The sequence below is a fragment of the Phyllobates terribilis genome, unplaced genomic scaffold (genome assembly GCF_046119375.1).
Source record: "Phyllobates terribilis strain yellow unplaced genomic scaffold, ASM4611937v1 Scaffold_9__5_contigs__length_417890890, whole genome shotgun sequence".
NCBI classification, from domain to species: Eukaryota; Metazoa; Chordata; class Amphibia; order Anura; family Dendrobatidae; genus Phyllobates; species Phyllobates terribilis.
This window is the reverse complement of record NW_027362769.1, coordinates 395,820,232-395,843,382: the sequence shown is the minus strand read 5'-3', so window position 1 is coordinate 395,843,382 and position 23,151 is coordinate 395,820,232. Positions and strand designations below refer to the sequence as shown.

The window sequence follows — 23,151 nt, the reverse complement described above, 5'->3', positions numbered from 1 at the left end:
AGTGCAAAGCAGGAGGTCTGATTTGTCTGGATGAGAGGCCTCTTCAGGTGCCTGGTCCAGCCAAATCAGGCCTCTTGCTTTGTTCTGATGAGGACTAAAGGGTCGATATTGATCATTTTAGCAAATTCCTATAGGTGGCGCTAGAGTTCTTGAATATTTAATTTCAGGCATTGCAAGGCCTATAAGTCTCCTTACACCCTGTTGCCATTCTCCACAAGGAGACGTTCCCCCTTAGATTCAGGTTTTGTTGGTCCCCGATGACGAGGCCGGAGGATTCTGGGAAGCCGCTGTTCTTACACCTCGTCAGGTTTGCATTAATGGCATCGATCTCTGCAGATTCTCAGTTTTGATGACTTTTGTGGTGTCTCCATCATTCTTCCCAGTCTGGGGTTAGAGTTCCTGTGCTGACATCTAGTGGTCAAAGAAAAAAGTGCAGAATACAAAATAACTGTAGCGCCATCTGGTGGAAGAACTGTGGTATGACATTTAGTTTTTTTTTTCTTAAATTCACAAGGAAATGGCAAAAATGGGAAATAATCAATAATCTCATCTGCTTTATATAAATCACAGTCAGTCGGAAGCGATAAATCACTGGACACACCAGATGCAGACAGGGGGCGCTGCTTGGCTGCTGTTTCTATTTCATGTTCTTAAAGGGGTTTTCCATCTCCAGGAAAGTGGATCCCAAAGCCATGTGGTGCCTCCCCGGGTCCAGCACTGGCTCCCCACTGCTCAAGTATGTGACATCATGTGTACAGCTCACATCACCGCTGCAGCCAATCATTGAGTTCAACAGCTTGTGCCGACTATAGCAAAGGCAGGGAGCTAAGTGATTGGCTGCAGTGGTGATGTGGGCTGTACACATGATGTCACACAGACTGGCGCAGCGGCGGGGAGCCAGTGCTGGACCCTGGGAGGGGAGGCGGCACCTGGCTTTATCCTATGTGACTGCAAGCATTTGGGGTCCACTGTCCTGAAGGTGAAAAACCCCTTTAAGAATTGTGTCATGAGAGCAGAGTCGTGCTGTTATTAAAGGCTATTCCTGCTGTTTTCTGTCTGCAGCTCCCATGCAGATCCATGTGTCTCCACATTAACAGGAGACGCCCTTCTCAGAGTGGCCACTAGGTGTCGCCATTGATCAGCCTCTAAACTTGTGATCTTGGAAGTTTCGATCAGGTGCGATGCGACTGCTCCTGGGGCCACAGGCTGCAGACAGGAGCTCAGGAGCGCTGTGACATCAGGACTCCTCACCTCCCAGCGTGCGGACCCCCGGACATCCTAGGAGTTGTAGTAATAGCTGGAGATGTCCGCTAACAATTTGGGTTATGCGTCCCTATATCCGATAATGTAGATCCTGGGTCATGTGACATCAACGGTCGCTGCACCGATATAAGATATATGGTATATACATCCCCCCATCCTGGTATATATGTCCCCCATCCTGGTATATATATCCCCCATCCTGGTATATATGTCCCCCATCCTGGTATGTATAGCCCCCATCCTGGTATATATGTCTCCCATCCTGGTATATATGTCTCCCATCCTGGTATATATATCCCCCATCCTGGTATATATGTCCCCCATCCTGGTATATATGTCTCACATCCTGGTATATATGTCTCCCATCCTGGTATATAGGTCTCCCATCCTGGTATATATGTTCCCCCATCTTGGTATATAGGTCTCCTATCCTGGTATATATGTCCTCTATCCTGTTGTATATGTCTCCCATCCTGGTGTATATGTCCCCCATCCTGGTATATATGTCTCCCATCCTGGTATATATGTCCCCCATCCTGGTATATAGGTCTCCCATCCTGGTATATAGGTCTCCCATCCTGGTATATATGTCCCCCCATCTTGGTATATAGGTCTCCCATCCTGGTATATATGTCCTCTATCCTGGTGTATATGTCTCCCATCCTGGTGTATATGTCTCCCATCCTGGTATATATGTCCCCCATCCTGGTATATATATCCCCCATCCTGGTATATATGTCCCCCATCCTGGTATATATATCCCCCATCCTGGTATATATATCCCCCATCCTGGTATGTATGTCCTCCATCCTGGTATGTATGTCCCCCATCCTTGTATATATGTCCCCCATCCTGGTATATATACCCCCATCCTGGTATATATGTCCCCCAGCCTGGTATATATGTCCCCCATCCTGGTATATATGTCTCCCATCCTGGTATATATGTCTCCCATCCTGGTATATATATCCCCCATCCTGGTATGTATAGCCCCCATCCTGGTATGTATGTCCCCCATCCTGGTATATATGTCTCCCAGCCTGGTATATATATCCCCCATCCTGGTATGTATAGCCCCCATCCTGGTATGTATGTCCCCTATCCTGGTATATATGTCTCCCAGCCTGGTATATATGTCCCCCATCCTGGTATATATATCCCCCATCCTGGTATATATGTCCCCCATCCTGGTATATATATCCCCCATCCTGGTATATATGTCCCCCATCCTGGTATGTATAGCCCCCATCCTGGTATATATGTCTCCCATCCTGGTATATATGTCTCCCATCCTGGTATATATATCCCCCATCCTGGTATGTATAGCCCCCATCCTGGTATGTATGTCCCCTATCCTGGTATATATGTCTCCCAGCCTGGTATATATGTCCCCCATCCTGGTATATATATCCCCCATCCTGGTATATATGTCCCCCATCCTGGTATATATATCCCCCATCCTGGTATATATGTCCCCCATCCTGGTATATATATCCCCCATCCTGGTATATATGTCCCCCATCCTGGTATATATATCCCCCATCCTGGTATATATGTCCCCCATCCTGGTATATATGTCCCCCATCCTGGTATATATGTCCCCCATCCTGGTATATATATCCCCCATCCTGGTATATATGTCCCCCATCCTGGTATATATATCCCCCATCCTGGTATATATGTCCCCCATCCTGGTATATATGTCCCTTGTTCTGCTGATCTTTAACACATAAAAGAAAATAAATGATCCTACTCTCCTTCCCCCGCTCCCCCACCTCATGTCGTCCTCTTCCGTAACCATAAGCTGACTTCAACGTGCAAGTGACAGGCAGCGCATGACGCCGGTGACGTATATGTCAATGTCAGCTGCCGTCCTCCGATTGGTCGGCAGCGTGCATTGCGGTGCAGGAACCCGGCGGGTCTGTACGCACATCCAGCTGAAATATGTGCTGGCGTTGGCGAACCCCCCTCCAGCACGGGCCTGGTGACGGTTGCAGAGGGTGCGTCGTTACGCCGCTGCCTGTATGTGCCTGCTTATCTTGGCTCGAGCAGTTTTACAAAGTGATAACATCCAACAATATACACATAGTGCCATCGTCACAGCAGCTGCAGACTGAGCTGTTCCCGGATCACCGGACGTACAGACAGGTATTATAGGAGCACCCTACAGAGGCATTAGCCTTACATGCATGCACATGCTCTGTGCGTGCCTGCTTATCTAGGCTCCGCAGCAGTGTGGACAAGCAGGCAATGGCAGTAAACTGAGGTGCTGCTGTTTTACCATCTAGTGACACGACAAAATTTTTTTCCCTAGATGAGTTGTAATGGGGAGGGGGATATTATCCATGACTCTATCACACAGGACACAGATCACTCAGAGGCTGCAAAACAAAAATCCACGTTTTATTTGGTTTCCCTTCGGCCCTGACCGGGGGCACATGAGTCTCCCAGGGAGGGCGTCTCCTGATCCTCGGGGCTCATAACCACTGCTCCGGGGGGAATGTGGCGTGGGTGGTGGCGGCTCGTGATCCGGTGCTTGTTTCTGCAGATAGTGGGGTGCGGGACGCACCCTGGAGGGGTGGGGGAACGAAAGACACTGCTCGGCAAATAGCCCTCCAAATCCCTTCCCGCGAGCGAGGGTTAAAAATAATGTCACGTTCTGCGTCCAGCGCAGCAAATATATATATATACATATAGATACAGTATATACACCCTCTATACATATATGTATATATACACAGTGCTCAATAGCAGCATCCAATCTGCGAGGAGGAGGAGGAGGAACAACAGGCGGCTGCGGTGATCTGCAAAATCAAGAGAAAGTAGAAGTTAGTGACCCCACCGCGTCTGCAGCGCATCTCGCTGGTGATTGGCAAACATCTGCAGAGCGTCCGGCAGTTTCCGTAATACTTCATAATGTGCTACAGTGAGTCTGTGCAGAGCATCGCACGCCATACGTCATGTGCGCAGACCGTCACACAACAGACCGCGCAGAGCATCTCACCTTCAGTGTATGAGAAGTTCTTCGGCAGAGTGCGCTCCCGTCTCCTCTATGGGGGCTGAGAAAGAAAAGAGGGAAATATTACAGCACAAAAGCTGATATCATCGAAAATGATCCTGGATCCTCTCAGATCCACAATTATAACACTGATTCTAATATAAAAATGATCAGATCTCCAATCTCTATATACAGGGAGCTCCCCCTAGTGGTGGCTGCAGACAGGATCTTATCATGTATCTCTATATACAGGGAGCTCCCCCTAGTGGTGGCTGCAGACAGGATCTTATCATATATTTCTGTATACAGGGAGCTCCCCCTAGTGGTGGCTGCAGACAGGATCTTATCATGTATCTCTGTATACAGGGAGCTCCCCCTAGTGGTGGCTGCAGACAGGATCTTATCATATATCTCTGTATACAGGGAGCTCCCCCTAGTGGTGACTGCAGACAGTATCTTATCATGTCTCTCTGTATACAGGGAGCTCCCCCTAGTGGTGGCTGCAGACAGGATCTTATCATGTATCTCTGTATACAGAGAGCTCCCCCTAGTGGTGGCTGCAGACAGAATCTTATCATGTATCTCTGTATACAGGGAGCTCCCCCTAGTGGTGGCTGCAGACAGGATCTTATGTATCTCTGTATACAGGGAGCTCCCCCTAGTGATGGCTGCAGACAGGATCTTATCATGTTTCTCTGTATACAGGGAGCTCCCCCTAGTGGTGGCTGCAGACAGAATCTTATCATGTATCTCTGTATACAGGGAGCTCCCCCTAGTGGTGGCTGCAGACAGGATCTTATCATGTATCTCTGTATACAGGGAGCTCCCCCTAGTGATGGCTGCAGACAGGATATTATCCTCTATCTCTGTATACAGGGAGCTCCCCCTAGTGATGGCTGCAGACAGAATCTTATCATGTATCTCTGTATACAGGGAGCTCCCCCTAGTGATGACTGCAGACAGGATCTTATCATGTATCTCTGTATACAGGGAGCTCCCCCTAGTGGTGGCTGCAGACAGAATCTTATCATGTTTCTCTGTATACAGGAAGCTCCCCCTAGTGGTGGCTGCAGACAGAATCTTATCATGTTTCTCTGTATACAGGGAGCTCCCCCTAGTGGTGGCTGCAGACAGGATCTTATCATGTATCTCTGTGTACAGGGAGCTCCCCCTAGTGGTGGCTACAGACAGGATCTTATCATGTTTCTCTGTATACAAGGAGCTCCCCCTAGTGGAGGCTGCAGACAGAATCTTATCATGTATCTCTGTGTACAAGGAGCTCCCCCTAGTGGTGGCTGCAGACAGAATCTTATCATGTTTCTCTGTATACAGGGAGCTCCCCCTAGTGGTGGCTGCAGACAGAATCTTATCATGTATCTCTGTATACAGGGAGCTCCCCCTAGTGATGGCTGCAGACAGAATCTTATCATGTATCTCTGTATACAGGGAGCTCCCCCTAGTGGTGACTGCAGACAGAATCTTATTATGTATCTCAGTATACAGGGATCTCCCCCTAGTGGTGGCTGCAGACAGAATCTTATCATGTATCTCTGTATACAGGGAGCTCCCCCTAGTGGTGGCTGCAGACAGGATCTTATCATGTATCTCTGTATGCAGGGAGCTCCCCCTAGTGGTGGCTGCAGACAGAATCTTATCATGTATCTCTGCATACAGGGAGCTCCCCCTAGTGGTGGCTGCAGACAGGATCTTATTATGTATCTCTGTATACAGGGAGCTCCCCCTAGTGGAGGCTGCAGACAGGATCTTATCATGTATCTCTGTATACAGGGAGCTCCTCCTAGTGGTGGCTGCAGACAGAATCTTATCATGTATCTCTATAAATACAGGGAGCTCCCCCTAGTGTTGGCTGCAGACAGGATCTTATCATGTATCTCTATATATACAGGGAGCTCCCCCTAGTGGTGGCTGCAGACAGAATGTTATCATGTATCTCTGTATACAGGGAGCTCCCCTAGTGGTGGCTGCAGACAGGATCTTATCATGTATCTCTGTATACAGGGAGCTCCCCCTAGTGGAGGCTGCAGACAGAATCTTATCATGTATCTCTGTATACAGGGAGCACCCCCTAGTGGTGGCTGCAGACAGGATCTTATCATGTATCTCTGTATACAGGGAGCTCCCCCTAGTGGTGGCTGCAGACAGAATCTCATCATGTATCTCTGTATACAGGGAGCTCCCCCTAGTGGTAGCTGCAGACAGAATCTTATCATGTATCTCTGTATACAGGGAGCACCCCCTAGTGGTGGCTGCAGACAGGATCTTCTCATGTATCTCTGTATGCAGGGAGCTCCCCCTAGTGGTGGCTGCAGACAGAATCTTATCATGTATCTCTATATACAGGGAGCTCCCCCTAGTGGTGGCTGCAGACAAAATCTTATCATGCATCTCTGTGTACAGGGAGCTCCCCCTAGTGGTGGCTGCAGACAGAATCTTATCATGTATCTCTGTATACAGGGAGCTCGCCCTAGTGGTGGTTGCAGACAGGATCTTCTCATGTATCTCTGTATACAGGGAGCTCCCCCTAGTGGTGGCTGCAGACAGAATCTTATCATGTTTCTCTGTATACAGGGAGCTCCCCCTAGTGGTGGCTGCAGACAGGATCTTATCATGTATCTCTGTATACAGAGAGCTCCCCCTAGTGGTGGCTGCAGACAGAATCTTATCATGTATCTCTGTGTACAGGGAGCTCCCCCTAGTGGTGGCTGCAGACAGAATCTTATCATGTTTCTCTGTATACAGGGAGCTCCCCCTAGTGGTGGCTGCAGAGAGGATCTTATCAGGTATCTCTGTATACAGGGAGCTCCCCCTAGTGGTGGCTGCAGACAGGATCTTATCATGTATCTCTGTGTACAGGGAGCTCCCCCTAGTGGTGGCTGCAGACAGAATCTTATCATGTTTCTCTGTATACAGGGAGCTCCCCCTAGTGGTGGCTGCAGACAGGATCTTATCATGTATCTCTGTATACAGGGAGCTCCCCCTAGTGGTGGCTGCAGACAGGATCTTATCATGTATTTCTGTATACAGCGAGCTCCCCCTAGTGATGGCTGCAGACAGAATCTTATCATGTATCTCTGTATACAGGGAGCTCCCCCTAGTGATGGCTGCAGACAGAATCTTATCATGTATCTCTGTATACAGGGAGCTCCCCCTAGTGGTGGCTGCAGACAGGATCTTATCATGTATCTCTGTATACAGGGAGCTCCCCCTAGTGGTGACTGCAGACAGAATCTTATCATGTATCTCTGTATACAGGGAGCTCCCCCTAGTGGTGGCTGCAGACAGAATCTTATCATGTATCTCTGTATACAGGGAGCTCCCCCTAGTGGTGGCTGCAGACAGAATCTTATTATGTATCTCAGTATACAGGGATCTCCCCCTAGTGGTGGCTGCAGACAGAATCTTATCATGTATCTCTGTATACAGGGAGCTCCCCCTAGTGGTGGCTGCAGACAGGATCTTATCATGTTTCTCTGTATACAGGGAGCTCCCCCTAGTGGTGGCTGCAGACAGAATCTTATTATGTATCTCAGTATACAGGGATCTCCCCCTAGTGGTGGCTGCAGACAGAATCTTATCATGTATCTCTGTATACAGGGAGCTCCCCCTAGTGATGGCTGCAGACAGAATCTTATCATGTTTCTCTGTATACAGGGAGCTCCCCCTAGTGGTGGCTGCAGACAGAATCTTATCATGTATCTCTGTATACAGGGAGCTCCCCCTAGTGATGGCTGCAGACAGAATCTTATCATGTATCTCTGTATACAGGGAGCTCCCCCTAGTGGTGGCTGCAGACAGAATCTTATCATGTATCTCTGTATACAGGGAGCTCCCCCTAGTGGTGGCTGCAGACAGGATCTTCTCATGTATCTCTGTATACAGGGAGCTCCCCCTAGTGGTGACTGCAGACAGAATCTTATTATGTATCTCAGTATACAGGGATCTCCCCCTAGTGGTGGCTGCAGACAGAATCTTATCATGTATCTCTGTATACAGGGAGCTCCCCCTAGTGGTGGCTGCAGACAGGATCTTATCATGTATCTCTGTATGCAGGGAGCTCCCCCTAGTGGTGGCTGCAGACAGAATCTTATCATGTATCTCTGCATACAGGGAGCTCCCCCTAGTGGTGGCTGCAGACAGGATCTTATTATGTATCTCTGTATACAGGGAGCTCCCCCTAGTGGAGGCTGCAGACAGGATCTTATCATGTATCTCTGTATACAGGGAGCTCCTCCTAGTGGTGGCTGCAGACAGAATCTTATCATGTATCTCTATAAATACAGGGAGCTCCCCCTAGTGGTGCCTGCAGACAGGATCTTATCATGTATCTCTATATATACAGGGAGCTCCCCCTAGTGGTGGCTGCAGACAGAATGTTATCATGTATCTCTGTATACAGGTAGCTCCGCTAGTGGTGGCTGCAGACAGGATCTTATCATGTATCTCTGTATACAGGGAGCTCCCCCTAGTGGAGGCTGCAGACAGAATCTTATCATGTATCTCTGTATACAGGGAGCACCCCCTAGTGGTGGCTGCAGACAGGATCTTATCATGTATCTCTGTATACAGGGAGATCCCCCTAGTGGTGGCTGCAGACAGAATCTCATCATGTATCTCTGTATACAGGGAGCTCCCCCTAGTGGTAGCTGCAGACAGAATCTTATCATGTATCTCTGTATACAGGGAGCTCCCCCTAGTGGTGGCTGCAGACAGGATCTTATCATGTATCTCTGTATACAGGGAGCTCCCCCTAGTGGTGGCTGCAGACAGAATCTCATCATGTATCTCTGTATACAGGGAGCACCCCCTAGTGGTGGCTGCAGACAGGATCTTATCATGTATCTCTGTATACAGGGAGCTCCCCCTAGTGGTGGCTGCAGACAGAATCTCATCATGTATCTCTGTATACAGGGAGCTCCCCCTAGTGGTGGCTGCAGACAGAATCTTATCATGTATCTCTGTATACAGGGAGCTCCCCCTAGTGGTGGCTGCAGACAGGATCTTCTCATGTATCTCTGTATACAGGGAGCTCCCCCTAGTGGTGGCTGCAGACAGAATCGTATCATGTATCTCTATATACAGGGAGCTCCTCCTAGTGGTGGCTGCAGACAGAATCTTATCATGTATCTCTGTATACAGGGAGCTCCCCCTAGTGGTGGCTGCAGACAAAATCTTATCATGTATCTCTGTGTACAGGGAGCTCCCCCTAGTGGTGGCTGCAGACAGAATCTTATCATGTATCTCTGTATACAGGGAGCTCCCCCTAGTGGTGGTTGCAGACAGGATCTTCTCATGTATCTCTGTATACAGGGAGCTCCCCCTAGTGGTGGCTGCAGACAGAATCTTATCATGTATCTCTGTGTACAGGGAGCTCCCCCTAGTGGTGGCTGCAGACAGAATCTTATCATGTTTCTCTGTATACAGGGAGCTCCCCCTAGTGGTGGCTGCAGACAGGATCTTATCATGTATCTCTGTATACAGGGAGCTCCCCCTAGTTGTGGCTGCAGACAGAATCTTATCATGTATCTCTGTATACAGGTAGCTCCCCCTAGTGGTGGCTGCAGACAGAATCTTATCATGTATCTCTGTATACAGGGAGCTCCCCCTAGTGGTGGCTGCAGACAGAATCTTATCATGTATCTCTGTATACAGGGAGCTCCCCCTAGTGATGGCTGCAGACAGAATCTTATCATGTATCTCTGTATACAGGGAGCTCCCCCTAGTGGTGGCTGCAGACAGGATCTTATCATGTATCTCTGTATACAGGGAGCTCCCCCTAGTGGTGGCTGCAGACAGGATCTTATCATGTATCTCTGTATACAGGGAGCTCCCCCTAGTGGTGACTGCAGACAGGATCTTATCATGTATCTCTGTATACAGGGAGCTCCCCCTAGTGGAGGCTGCAGACAGGATCTTATGATGTATCTCTGTATACAGGGAGCTCCCCCTAGTGGTGGCTGCAGACAGGATCTTCTCATGTATCTCTGTATACAGGGAGCTCCCCCTAGTGGTGACTGCTGACAGGATTTTATCATGTATCTCTGTATATAGGGAGCTCCTCCTAGTGGTGGCTGCAGACATGATCTTATCATGTATCTCTGTATACAGGAAGCTCCCCCTAGTGGTGGCTGCAGACAGGATCTTATCATGTATCTCTGTATACAGGGAGCTCCCCTAGTGGTGGCTGCAGACAGAATCTTATCATGTATCTCTGTATACAGGGAGCTCCCCCTAGTGATGGCTGCACACAGGATCTCATCATGTATCTCTGTATACAGTGAGCTCCCCCTAGAGGAGGCTGCAGACAGGATCTTATCATGTATCTCTGTATACAGGGAGCTCCCCCTAGTGGAGGCTGCAGACAGGATCTTATCATGTATCTCTGTATACAGGGAGCTCCCTCTAGTGGTGACTGCAGACAGAATCTTATCATGTATCTCTGTACACAGGGAGCTCCCCCTAGTGGTGGCTGCAGACAGGATCTTATCATGTATCTCTGTATACAGGTAGCTCCCTCTAGTGGTGACTGTAGACAGGATCTTATCATGTATCTCTGTATACAGGGAGCTCCCCCTAGTGGTGGCTGCAGACTGGATCTTATCATGTATCTCTGTATACAGGGAGCTCCCCCTAGTGGTGACTGAAGATAGAATCTTGTCATGTATCTCTGTATACAGGGAGCTCCCCCTAGTGGAGGCTGCAGACAGAATCTTATCATGTATCTCTGTATACAGGGAGCTCCACCTAGTGGTGGCTGCAGACAGGATCTTATCATGTATCTCTGTATACAGGGAGCTCCCCCTAGTGGTGGCTGCAGACAGGATCTTATCATGTATCTCTGTATACAGGGAGCTCCCCCTAGTGGAGGCTGCAGACAGGATCTTATCATGTATCTCTGTATACAGGGAGCTCCCCCTAGTGGTGGCTGCAGACAGGATCTTCTCATGTATCTCTGTATACAGGGAGCTCCCCCTAGTGGTGACTGCTGACAGGATTTTATCATGTATCTCTGTATATAGGGAGCTCCTCCTAGTGGTGGCTGCAGACAGGATCTTATCATGTATCTCTGTATACAGGGAGCTCCCCCTAGTGGTGGCTGCAGACAGAATCTTATCATGTATCTCTGTATACAGGGAGCTCCCCCTAGTGGTGGCTGCACACAGGATCTCATCTTGTATCTCTGTATACAGGGAGCTCCCCCTAGTGGAGGCTGCAGACAGAATTTTATCATGTATCTCTGTATACAGGGAGCTCCCCCTAGTGGTGATTGCAGACAGAATCTTATAATATATCTCTGTATACAGGGAACTCACCCTAGTAGTGACTGCCGACAGGATCTTATCATGTATCTCTGTATACTGGGAGCTCCCCCTAGTGGTGGCTGTGGACAGAATCTTATGTATCTCTGTATACAGGGAGCTCCCCCTAGTGGTGGCTGCAGACAGAATCTTATCATGTATCTCGGTATACAGGGAGCTCCCCCTAGTTGTGGCTGCAGACAGAATCTTATCATGTATCTCTGTATACAGGGAGCTCCCCCTAGTGGTGGCTGCAGACAGAATCTTATTATGTATCTCTGTATACAGGGAGCTCCCCCTAGTGGTGGCTGTAGACAGAATCTTATCATGTATCTCTGTATACAGGGAGCTAACCCTAGTGGTGGCTGCAGACAGGATCTTATCATGTATCTCTGTATACAGGGAGCTCCCCCTAGTTGTGGCTGCAGACAGAATCTTATCATGTATCTCTGTATACAGGGAGCTCCCCCTAGTGGTGGCTGCAGACAGAATCTTATTATGTATCTCTGCATATAGGGAGCTCCCCCTAGTGGTGGCTGCAGACAGAATCTTATCATGTATCTCTGCATATAGGGAGCTCCCCCTAGTGGTGGCTGCAGACAGAATCTTATCATGTATCTCTGCATACAAGGAGCTCCCCCTAGTGGTGGCTGCAGACAGGATCTTATCATGTATATCTGTATACAGGGAGCTCCCCCTAGTGGTGGCTGCAGACAGGATCTTATTATGTATCTCTGTATACAGGGAGCTCCCCCTAGTGGTGACTGCAGACAGAATCTTATCATGTATATCTGTATACAGGGAGCTCCCCCTAGTGGTGGCTGCAGACAGAATCTTATCATGTATCTCTGTATACAGGAAGCTCCCCCTAGTGGTTACTGCAGACAGCACATTATCATGTATATCTGTATACAGGGAGCTCCCCCTAGTGGTGGCTGCAGACAGGATCTTATCATGTATCTCTGTATACAGGGAGCTCCCCCTAGTGGTGGCTGCAGACAGAATCATATCATGTATCTCTGTATACAGGGAGCTCCCCCTAGTGGTGGCTGCAGACAGGATCTTATCATGTATCTCTGTACACAGGGAGTTCCCCCTAGTGGTGGCTGCAGACAGGATCTTATCATGTATCTCTGTATACAGGGAGCTCCCCCTAGTGGTGACTGCAGACAGGATCTTATTATGTATCTCAGTATACAGGGATCTCCCCCTAGTGGTGGCTGCAGACAGAATCTTATCATGTATCTCTGTATACAGGGAGCTCCCCCTAGTGGTGGCTGCAGACAGGATCTTATCATGTATCTCTGTATACAGGGAGCTCCCCCTAGTGGTGGCTGCAGACAGAATCTTATCATGTATCTCTGCATACAGGGAGCTCCCCCTAGTGGTGGCTGCAGACAGGATCTTATTATGTATCTCTGTATACAGGGAGCTCCCCCTAGTGGAGGCTGCAGACAGGATCTTATCATGTATCTCTGTATACAGGGAGCTCCTCCTAGTGGTGGCTGCAGACAGAATCTTATCATGTATCTCTATAAATACAGGGAGCTCCCCCTAGTGGTGGCTGCAGACAGGATCTTATCATGTATCTCTATATATACAGGGAGCTCCCCCTAGTGGTGGCTGCAGACAGAATGTTATCAGGTATCTCTGTATACAGGGAGCTCCCCTAGTGGTGGCTGCAGACAGGATCTTATCATGTATCTCTGTATACAGGGAGCTCCCCCTAGTGGAGGCTGCAGACAGAATCTTATCATGTATCTCTGTATACAGGGAGCTCCCCCTAGTGGAGAATGCAGACAGAATCTTATCATGTATCTCTGTATACAGAGAGCTCCCCCTAGTGGAGGCTGCAGACAGAATCTTATCATGTATCTCTGTATACAGGGAGCTCCCCCTAGTGGAGGCTGCAGACAGAATCTTATCATGTATCTCTGTATACAGGGAGCTGCCCCTAGTGGTGACTGCAGACAGAATGTTATCATGTATCTCTGTATAGAGGGCGCTCCCCCTAGTGGAGGCTGCAGACAGGATCTTATCATGTATCTCTGTATACAGGGAGCTCCCCCTAGTGGAGGCTGCAGACAGAATCTTATCCTGTTTCTCTGTATACAGGGAGCTCCCCCTAGTGGTGGCTGCAGACAGAATCTTATCATGCATCTCTGTATAGAGGGAGCTCCCCCTAGTGGAGGCTGCAGACAGAATCTTATCATGTATCTCTGTATACAGGGAGCTCCCCCTAGTGGTGGCTGCAGACAGAATCTTATCATGTATCTCTGTATACAGGGAGCTCCTCCTAGTGGTGGCTGCAGTCAGGATCTTATCATGTATCTCTGTATACAGGAAGCTCCCCCTAGTGGTGGCTGCAGACAGAATCTTATCATGTATCTCTGTATACAGGGAGCTCCCCCTAGTGGTGGCTGCACACAGGATCTCATCATGTATCTCTGTATACAGTGAGCTCCCTCTAGTGGTGGCTGCACACAGGATCTTATCATGTATCTCTGTATACAGGGAGCTCCCCCTAGTGGTGACTGCAGATAGAATCTTATCATGTATCTCTGTATACAGGGAGCTCCCCTTAGTGGTGGCTGCAGACAGGATCTTATCATGTATCTCTGTATAGAGGTAGCTCCATCTAGTGGTGACTGTAGACAGGATCTTATCATGTATCTCTGTATACAGGGAGCTCCCCCTAGTGGTGGCTGCAGACTGGATCTTATCATGTATCTCTGTATACAGGGAGCTCCCCCTAGTGGTGACTGAAGATAGAATCTTGTCATGTATCTCTGTATACAGGGAGCTCCTCCTAGTGGTGGCTGCAGACAGAATCTTATCATGTATCTCTGTATACAGGGAGCTCCCCCTAGTGGTGATTGCAGACAGAATCTTATAATGTATCTCTGTATACAGGGAGCTCCCCCTAGTAGTGACTGCAGACAGGATCTTATCATGTATCTCTGTATACTGGGAGCTCCCCCTAGTGGTGGCTGTGGACAGAATCTTATGTATCACTGTATACAGGGAGCTCCCCCTAGTGGTGGCTGCAGACAGGATCTCATCATGTATCTCTGTATACAGGGAGATCCCCCTAGTGGTGGCTGCAGACAGAATCTTATCATGTATCTCTGTATACAGGGAGCTCCCCCTAGTGGTGGCTGCAGACAGAATCTTATCATGTATCTCTGTATACAGGGAGCTCCCCCTAGTTGTGGCTGCAGACAGAATCTTATCATGTATCTCTGTATACAGGGAGCTCCCCCTAGTGGTGACTGCAGACAGAATCTTATCATGTATCTCTGTATACAGGGAGCTCCCCCTAGTGGTGACTGCAGACAGGATCTTATCATGTATCTCTGTATACAGTGAGCTCCCCCTAGTGGTGACTGCAGACAGAATCTTACCATGTATCTCTGTATACAGGGAGCTTCCCCTAGTAGTGGCTGCAGACAGAATCTTATCATGTATCTCTGTATACAGGGAGCTCCCCCTAGTGGTGGCTGCAGACAGAATCTTATTATGCATCTCTGTATACAGGGAGCTCCCCCTAGTGGTGGCTGCAGACAGGATCTTATCATGTATCTCTGTATACAGGGAGCTCCCCCTAGTTGTGGCTGCAGACAGAATCTTATCATGTATCTCTGTATACAGGGAGCTTCCCCTAGTTGTGGCTGCAGACAGAATCTTATCATGTATCTCTGTATACAGGGAGCTCCCTCTAGTGGTTACTGCAGACAGCACATTATCATGTATATCTGTATACAGGGAGCTCCCCCTAGTGGTGGCTGCAGACAGGATCTTATCATGTATCTCTGTATACAGGGAGCTCCCCCTAGTGGTGGCTGCAGACAGAATCTTATCATGTTTCTCTGTATACAGGGAGCTCCCCCTAGTGGTGGCTGCAGACAGGATCTTATCATGTATCTCTGTACACAGGGAGCTCCCCCTAGTGGTGGCTGCAGACAGGATCTTATCATGTATCTCTGTATACAGGGAGCTCCCCCTAGTGGTGGCTGCAGACAGAATCTTATCATGTCTCTCTGTATACAGGGAGCTCCCCCTAGTGGTGGATGCAGACAGGATCTTATCATGTCTCTCTGTATACAGGGAGCTCCCCCTATTGGTGGCTGCAGACAGAATCTTATCATGTATCTCTGTACACAGGGAGCTCCCCCTAGTGGTGACTGCAGGAGGTTTGGCGGTCTGTGCGATATATTGTGAGATAGTTGAGTGTCTCTTTTTATAGTGACATGTTTCGCAGGGATATTACACGTCTGATCCATGTATCTAGGATTATTATGTGTGATACTATCTACAGATTTTATGTATCTAAGCTTTTGATACTCACTGGTGAATTTCTTTTTCGGCCGACATCGCACCAGGTAAATAGCGAGACCGAGGAGCAGGGTCACGAAAAAGACAGAGACGGCGGTGACGCTAATCACCATCAGCCACGGGAAGTCGCCGGACTTATCGGAGTCTTCACCTGATGGAAATGATATAAAGGTATCAGCCGTCTCTCAGTATCACGGTCAGCGCTCTCGCAGTATCTCAGCCGTCTCTCAGTATCACGGTCAGCGCTCTCGCAGTATATCAGCCGTCTCTCAGTATCACGGTCAGCGCTCTCGCAGTATCTCAGCCGTCTCTCAGTATCACGGTCAGCGCTCTCGCAGTATCTCAGCCGTCTCTCAGTATCATGGTCAGCGCTCTCGCAGTACCTCAGCCGTCTCTCAGTATCATGGTCAGCGCTCTCGCAATATCTCAGCCGCCTCTCAGTATCACGGTCAGCGCTCTCGCAGTATCTCAGCCGTCTCTCAGTATCACGGTCAGCGCTCTCGCAGTATCTCAGCCGTCTCTCAGTATCACGGTCAGCGCTCTCGCAGTATCTCAGCCGTCTCTCAGTATCACGGTCAGCGCTCTCGCAGTATCTCAGCCGTCTCTCAGTATCATGGTCAGCGCTCTCGCAGTATCTCAGCCGTCTCAGTATCACGGTCAGCGCTCTCGCAGTATCTCAGCCATCTCAGTATCACGGTGAGCGCTCTCGCAGTATCTCAGCCGTCTCTCAGTATCATGGTCAGCGCTCTCGCAGTACCTCAGCCGTCTCTCAGTATCATGGTCAGCGCTCTCGCAATATCTCAGCCGCCTCTCAGTATCACGGTCAGCGCTCTCGCAGTATCTCAGCCGTCTCTCAGTATCACGGTCAGCGCTCTCGCAGTATCTCAGCCGTCTCTCAGTATCATGGTCAGCGCTCTCGCAGTATCTCAGCCGTCTCTCAGTATCACGGTCAGCGCTCTCGCAGTATCTCAGCCGTCTCTTACTATCATGGTCAGCGCTCTCGCAGTATCTCAGCCGTCTCTCAGTATCACGGTCAGCGCTCTCGCAGTATCTCAGCCGTCTCTCAGTATCACGGTCAGCGCTCTCGCAGTATCTCAGCCGTCTCTCACTATCATGGTCAGCGCTCTCGCAGTATCTCAGCCGTCTCTCAGTATCACGGTCAGCGCTCTCGCAGTATCTCAGCCGTCTCTCAGTATCACGGTCAGCGCTCTCGCAGTATCTCAGCCGTCTCTCAGTATCACGGTCAGCGGTGTCGCAGTATCTCAGCCGTCTCTCAGTATCACGGTCAGCGCTCTCGCAGTATCTCAGCCGTCTCTCAGTATCACGGTCAGCGGTGTCGCAGTATCTCAGCCGTCTCTCAGTATCACGGTCAGCGCTCTCGCAGTATCTCAGCCGTCTCTCAGTATCACGGTCAGCGCTCTCGCAGTATCTCAGCCGTCTCTCAGTATCACGGTCAGCGCTCTCGCAGTATCTCAGCCGTCTCTCAGTATCACGGTCAGCGCTCTCGCAGTATCTCAGCCGTCTCTCAGTATCACGGTCAGCGCTCTCGCAGTATCTCAGCCGTCTCTCACTATCATGGTCAGCGCTCTCGCAGTATCTCAGCCGTCTCTCAGTATCACGGTCAGCGCTCTCGCAGTATCTCAGCCGTCTCTCACTATCATGGTCAGCGCTCTCGCAGTATCTCAGCCGTCTCTCAGTATCACGGTCAGCGCTCTCGCAGTATCTCAGCCGTCTCTCAGTATCACGGTCAGCGCTCTCGCAGTATCTCAGCCGTCTCTCAGTATCACGGTCAGCGCTCTCGCAGTATCTCAGCCGTCTCTCAGTATCACGGTCAGCGCTCTCGCAGTATCTCAGCCGTCTCTCACTATCATGGTCAGCGCTCTCGCAGTATCTCAGCCGTCTCTCAGTATCACGGTCAGCGCTCTCGCAGTATCTCAGCCGTCTCTCAGTAGCACGGTCAGCGCTCTCGCAGTATCTCAGCCGTCTCTCAGTACCACGGTTAGCGCTCTCGCAGTATCTCAGCCGTCTCTCAGTATCACGGTCAGCGCTCTCGCAGTATCTCAGCCGTCTCTCAGTATCATGGTCAGCGCTCTCGCAGTATCTCAGCCGTCTCTCAGTATCACGGTCAGCGGTGTCGCAGTATCTCAGCCGTCTCTCACTATCATTTTCAGCGCTCTCGCAGTATCTCAGCCGTCTCTCAGTACCACGGTTAGCACTCTCGCAGTATCTCAGCCGTCTCTCAGTATCACGGTCAGCGCTCTCGCAGTATCTCAGCCGTCTCTCAGTATCACGGTCAGCGCTCTCGCAGTATCTCAGCCGTCTCTCAGTATCACGGTCAGCGCTCTCGCAGTATCTCAGCCATCTCTCAGTATCACGGTCAGCGCTCTCGCAGTATCTCAGCCGTCTCTCAGTATCACGGTCAGCGCTCTCGCAGTATCTCAGCCGTCTCTCAGTATCACGGTCAGCGCTCTCGCAGTATCTCAGCCGTCTCTCACTATCATGGTCAGCGCTCTCGCAGTATCTCAGCCGTCTCTCAGTATCACGGTCAGCGCTCTCGCAGTATCTCAGCCGTCTCTCACTATCATGGTCAGCGCTCTCGCAGTATCTCAGCCGTCTCTCAGTATCACGGTCAGCGCTCTCGCAGTATCTCAGCCGTCTCTCAGTATCACGGTCAGCGGTGTCGCAGTATCTCAGCCGTCTCTCACTATCATGGTCAGCGCTCTCGCAGTATCTCAGCCGTCTCTCAGTACCACGGTTAGCGCTCTCGCAGTATCTCAGCCGTCTCTCAGTATCACGGTCAGCGCTCTCGCAGTATCTCAGCCGTCTCTCAGTATCACGGTCAGCGCTCTCGCAGTATCTCAGCCGTCTCTCAGTACCACGGTCAGCGCTCTCGCAGTATCTCAGCCGTCTCTCAGTATCACGGTCAGCGCTCTCGCAGTATCTCAGCCGTCTCTCAGTACCACGGTCAGCGCTCTCGCAGTATCTCAGCCGTCTCTCACTATCATGGTCAGCGCTCTCGCAGTATCTCAGCCGTCTCTCAGTATCACGGTCAGCGCTCTCGCAGTATCTCAGCCGTCTCTCAGTATCACGGTCAGCGCTCTCGCAGTATCTCAGCCGTCTCTCAGTATCACGGTCAGCGCTCTCGCAGTATCTCAGCCGTCTCTCAGTACCACGGTTAGCGCTCTCGCAGTATCTCAGCCGTCTCTCAGTACCACGGTTAGCGCTCTCGCAGTATCTCAGCCGTCTCTCAGTATCACGGTCAGCGCTCTCGCAGTATCTCAGCCGTCTCTCAGTATCACGGTCAGCGCTCTCGCAGTATCTCAGCCGTCTCTCAGTATCACGGTCAGCGCTCTCGCAGTATCTCAGCCGTCTCTCAGTATCACGGTCAGCGCTCTCGCAGTATCTCAGCCGTCTCTCAGTATCACGGTCAGCGCTCTCGCAGTATCTCAGCCGTCTCTCAGTATCACGGTCAGCGCTCTCGCAGTATCTCAGCCGTCTCTCACTATCATGGTCAGCGCTCTCGCAGTATCTCAGCCGTCTCTCAGTATCACGGTCAGCGCTCTCGCAGTATCTCAGCCGTCTCTCACTATCATGGTCAGCGCTCTCGCAGTATCTCAGCCGTCTCTCAGTATCACGGTCAGCGCTCTCGCAGTATCTCAGCCGTCTCTCAGTATCACGGTCAGCGGTGTCGCAGTATCTCAGCCGTCTCTCACTATCATGGTCAGCGCTCTCGCAGTATCTCAGCCGTCTCTCAGTACCACGGTTAGCGCTCTCGCAGTATCTCAGCCGTCTCTCAGTATCACGGTCAGCGCTCTCGCAGTATCTCAGCCGTCTCTCAGTATCACGGTCAACGCTCTCGCAGTATCTCAGCCGTCTCTCAGTACCACGGTCAGCGCTCTCGCAGTATCTCAGCCGTCTCTCAGTATCACGGTCAGCGCTCTCGCAGTATCTCAGCCGTCTCTCAGTACCACGGTCAGCGCTCTCGCAGTATCTCAGCCGTCTCTCACTATCATGGTCAGCGCTCTCGCAGTATCTCAGCCGTCTCTCAGTATCACGGTCAGCGCTCTCGCAGTATCTCAGCCGTCTCTCAGTATCACGGTCAGCGCTCTCGCAGTATCTCAGCCGTCTCTCAGTACCACGGTCAGCGCTCTCGCAGTATCTCAGCCGTCTCTCACTATCATGGTCAGCGCTCTCGCAGTATCTCAGCCGTCTCTCAGTATCACGGTCAGCGCTCTCGCAGTATCTCAGCCGTCTCTCAGTATCACGTTCAGCGCTCTCGCAGTATCTCAGCCGTCTCTCAGTATCACGGTCAGCGCTCTCGCAGTATCTCAGCCGTCTCTCAGTACCACGGTTAGCGCTCTCGCAGTATCTCAGCCGTCTCTCAGTATCACGGTCAGCGCTCTCGCAGTATCTCAGCCGTCTCTCAGTATCATGGTCAGCGCTCTCGCAGTATCTCAGCCGTCTCTCAGTATCACGGTCAGCGGTGTCGCAGTATCTCAGCCGTCTCTCACTATCATTTTCAGCGCTCTCGCAGTATCTCAGCCGTCTCTCAGTACCACGGTTAGCGCTCTCGCAGTATCTCAGCCGTCTCTCAGTATCACGGTCAGCGCTCTCGCAGTATCTCAGCCGTCTCTCAGTATCACGGTCAGCGCTCTCGCAGTATCTCAGCCGTCTCTCAGTATCACGGTCAGCGCTCTCGCAGTATCTCAGCCGTCTCTCAGTATCACGGTCAGCGCTCTCGCAGTATCTCAGCCGTCTCTCAGTATCACGGTCAGCGCTCTCGCAGTATCTCAGCCGTCTCTCAGTATCACGGTCAGCGCTCTCGCAGTATCTCAGCCGTCTCTCACTATCATGGTCAGAACTCTCGCAGTATCTCAGCCGTCTCTCAGTATCACGGTCAGCGCTCTCGTAGTATCTCAGCCGTCTCTCAGTATCACGGTCAGCGGTGTCGCAGTATCTCAGCCGTCTCTCACTATCATGGTCAGCGCTCTCGCAGTATCTCAGCCGTCTCTCAGTACCACGGTTAGCGCTCTCGCAGTATCTCAGCCGTCTCTCAGTATCACGGTCAGCGCTCTCGCAGTATCTTAGCCGTCTCTCAGTATCACGGTCAGCGCTCTCGCAGTATCTCAGCCGTCTCTCAGTACCACGGTCAGCGCTCTCGCAGTATCTCAGCCGTCTCTCAGTATCACGGTCAGCGCTCTCGCAGTATCTCAGCCGTCTCTCAGTATCACGGTCAGCGCTCTCGCAGTATCTCAGCCGTCTCTCACTATCATGGTCAGCGCTCTCGCAGTATCTCAGCCGTCTCTCAGTATCACGGTCAGCGCTCTCGCAGTATCTCAGCCGTCTCTCAGTATCACGGTCAGCGCTCTCGCAGTATCTCAGCCGTCTCTCAGTATCACGGTCAGCGCTCTCGCAGTATCTTAGCCGTCTCTCAGTATCACGGTCAGCGCTCTCGCAGTATCTCAGCCGTCTCTCAGTACCACGGTCAGCGCTCTCGCAGTATCTCAGCCGTCTCTCAGTATCACGGTCAGCGCTCTCGCAGTATCTCAGCCGTCTCTCAGTATCACGGTCAGCGCTCTCGCAGTATCTCAGCCGTCTCTCACTATCATGGTCAGCGCTCTCGCAGTATCTCAGCCGTCTCTCAGTATCACGGTCAGCGCTCTCGCAGTATCTCAGCCGTCTCTCAGTATCACGGTCAGCGCTCTCGCAGTATCTCAGCCGTCTCTCACTATCATGGTCAGCGCTCTCGCAGTATCTCAGCCGTCTCTCAGTATCACGGTCAGCGCTCTCGCAGTATCTCAGCCGTCTCTCAGTATCACGGTCAGCGCTCTCGCAGTATCTCAGCCGTCTCTCAGTATCACGGTCAGCGCTCTCGCAGTATCTCAGCCGTCTCTCAGTATCACGGTCAGCGCTCTCGCAGTATCTCAGCCGTCTCTCAGTACCACGGTCAGCGCTCTCGCAGTATCTCAGCCGTCTCTCAGTATCACGGTCAGCGCTCTCGCAGTATCTCAGCCGTCTCTCAGTACCACGGTCAGCGCTCTCGCAGTATCTCAGCCGTCTCTCACTATCATGGTCAGCGCTCTCGCAGTATCTCAGCCGTCTCTCAGTATCACGGTCAGCGCTCTCGCAGTATCTCAGCCGTCTCTCAGTATCACGGTCAGCGCTCTCGCAGTATCTCAGCCGTCTCTCAGTACCACGGTCAGCGCTCTCGCAGTATCTCAGCCGTCTCTCACTATCATGGTCAGCGCTCTCGCAGTATCTCAGCCGTCTCTCAGTATCACGGTCAGCGCTCTCGCAGTATCTCAGCCGTCTCTCAGTATCACGGTCAGCGCTCTCGCAGTATCTCAGCCGTCTCTCAGTATCACGGTCAGCGCTCTCGCAGTATCTCAGCCGTCTCTCAGTACCACGGTTAGCGCTCTCGCAGTATCTCAGCCGTCTCTCAGTATCACGGTCAGCGCTCTCGCAGTATCTCAGCCGTCTCTCAGTATCATGGTCAGCGCTCTCGCAGTATCTCAGCCGTCTCTCAGTATCACGGTCAGCGGTGTCGCAGTATCTCAGCCGTCTCTCACTATCATTTTCAGCGCTCTCGCAGTATCTCAGCCGTCTCTCAGTACCACGGTTAGCGCTCTCGCAGTATCTCAGCCGTCTCTCAGTATCACGGTCAGCGCTCTCGCAGTATCTCAGCCGTCTCTCAGTATCACGGTCAGCGCTCTCGCAGTATCTCAGCCGTCTCTCAGTATCACGGTCAGCGCTCTCGCAGTATCTCAGCCGTCTCTCAGTATCACGGTCAGCGCTCTCGCAGTATCTCAGCCGTCTCTCAGTATCACGGTCAGCGCTCTCGCAGTATCTCAGCCGTCTCTCAGTATCACGGTCAGCGCTCTCGCAGTATCTCAGCCGTCTCTCACTATCATGGTCAGCGCTCTCGCAGTATCTCAGCCGTCTCTCAGTATCACGGTCAGCGCTCTCGTAGTATCTCAGCCGTCTCTCAGTATCACGGTCAGCGGTGTCGCAGTATCTCAGCCGTCTCTCACTATCATGGTCAGCGCTCTCGCAGTATCTCAGCCGTCTCTCAGTACCACGGTTAGCGCTCTCGCAGTATCTCAGCCGTCTCTCAGTATCACGGTCAGCGCTCTCGCAGTATCTTAGCCGTCTCTCAGTATCACGGTCAGCGCTCTCGCAGTATCTCAGCCGTCTCTCAGTACCACGGTCAGCGCTCTCGCAGTATCTCAGCCGTCTCTC

The 23,151-nt window shown here is 51.1% G+C and overlaps 1 protein-coding gene across 1 annotated transcript in view; it reads right to left on the bottom strand.

Annotated features, from left to right (window-relative positions):
- Positions 1 to 3,645: 3,645 nt before the first annotated feature.
- The window catches only part of TNFRSF12A (TNF receptor superfamily member 12A), a 44,971-nt gene continuing 25,465 nt past the window's right edge, over positions 3,646 to 23,151 (bottom strand). Inside the window, exons 3-5 of the mRNA XM_073648804.1 lie at positions 15,926 to 16,063; positions 4,268 to 4,322; positions 3,646 to 4,067 (exon numbers count right to left, since the gene is read on the bottom strand). Of these exons, the coding sequence (XP_073504905.1) occupies positions 4,270 to 4,322; positions 15,926 to 16,063 (191 nt within the window). The 3' untranslated portion in view covers positions 3,646 to 4,067; positions 4,268 to 4,269. The remainder of the gene's footprint in view (positions 4,068 to 4,267; positions 4,323 to 15,925; positions 16,064 to 23,151) is intronic.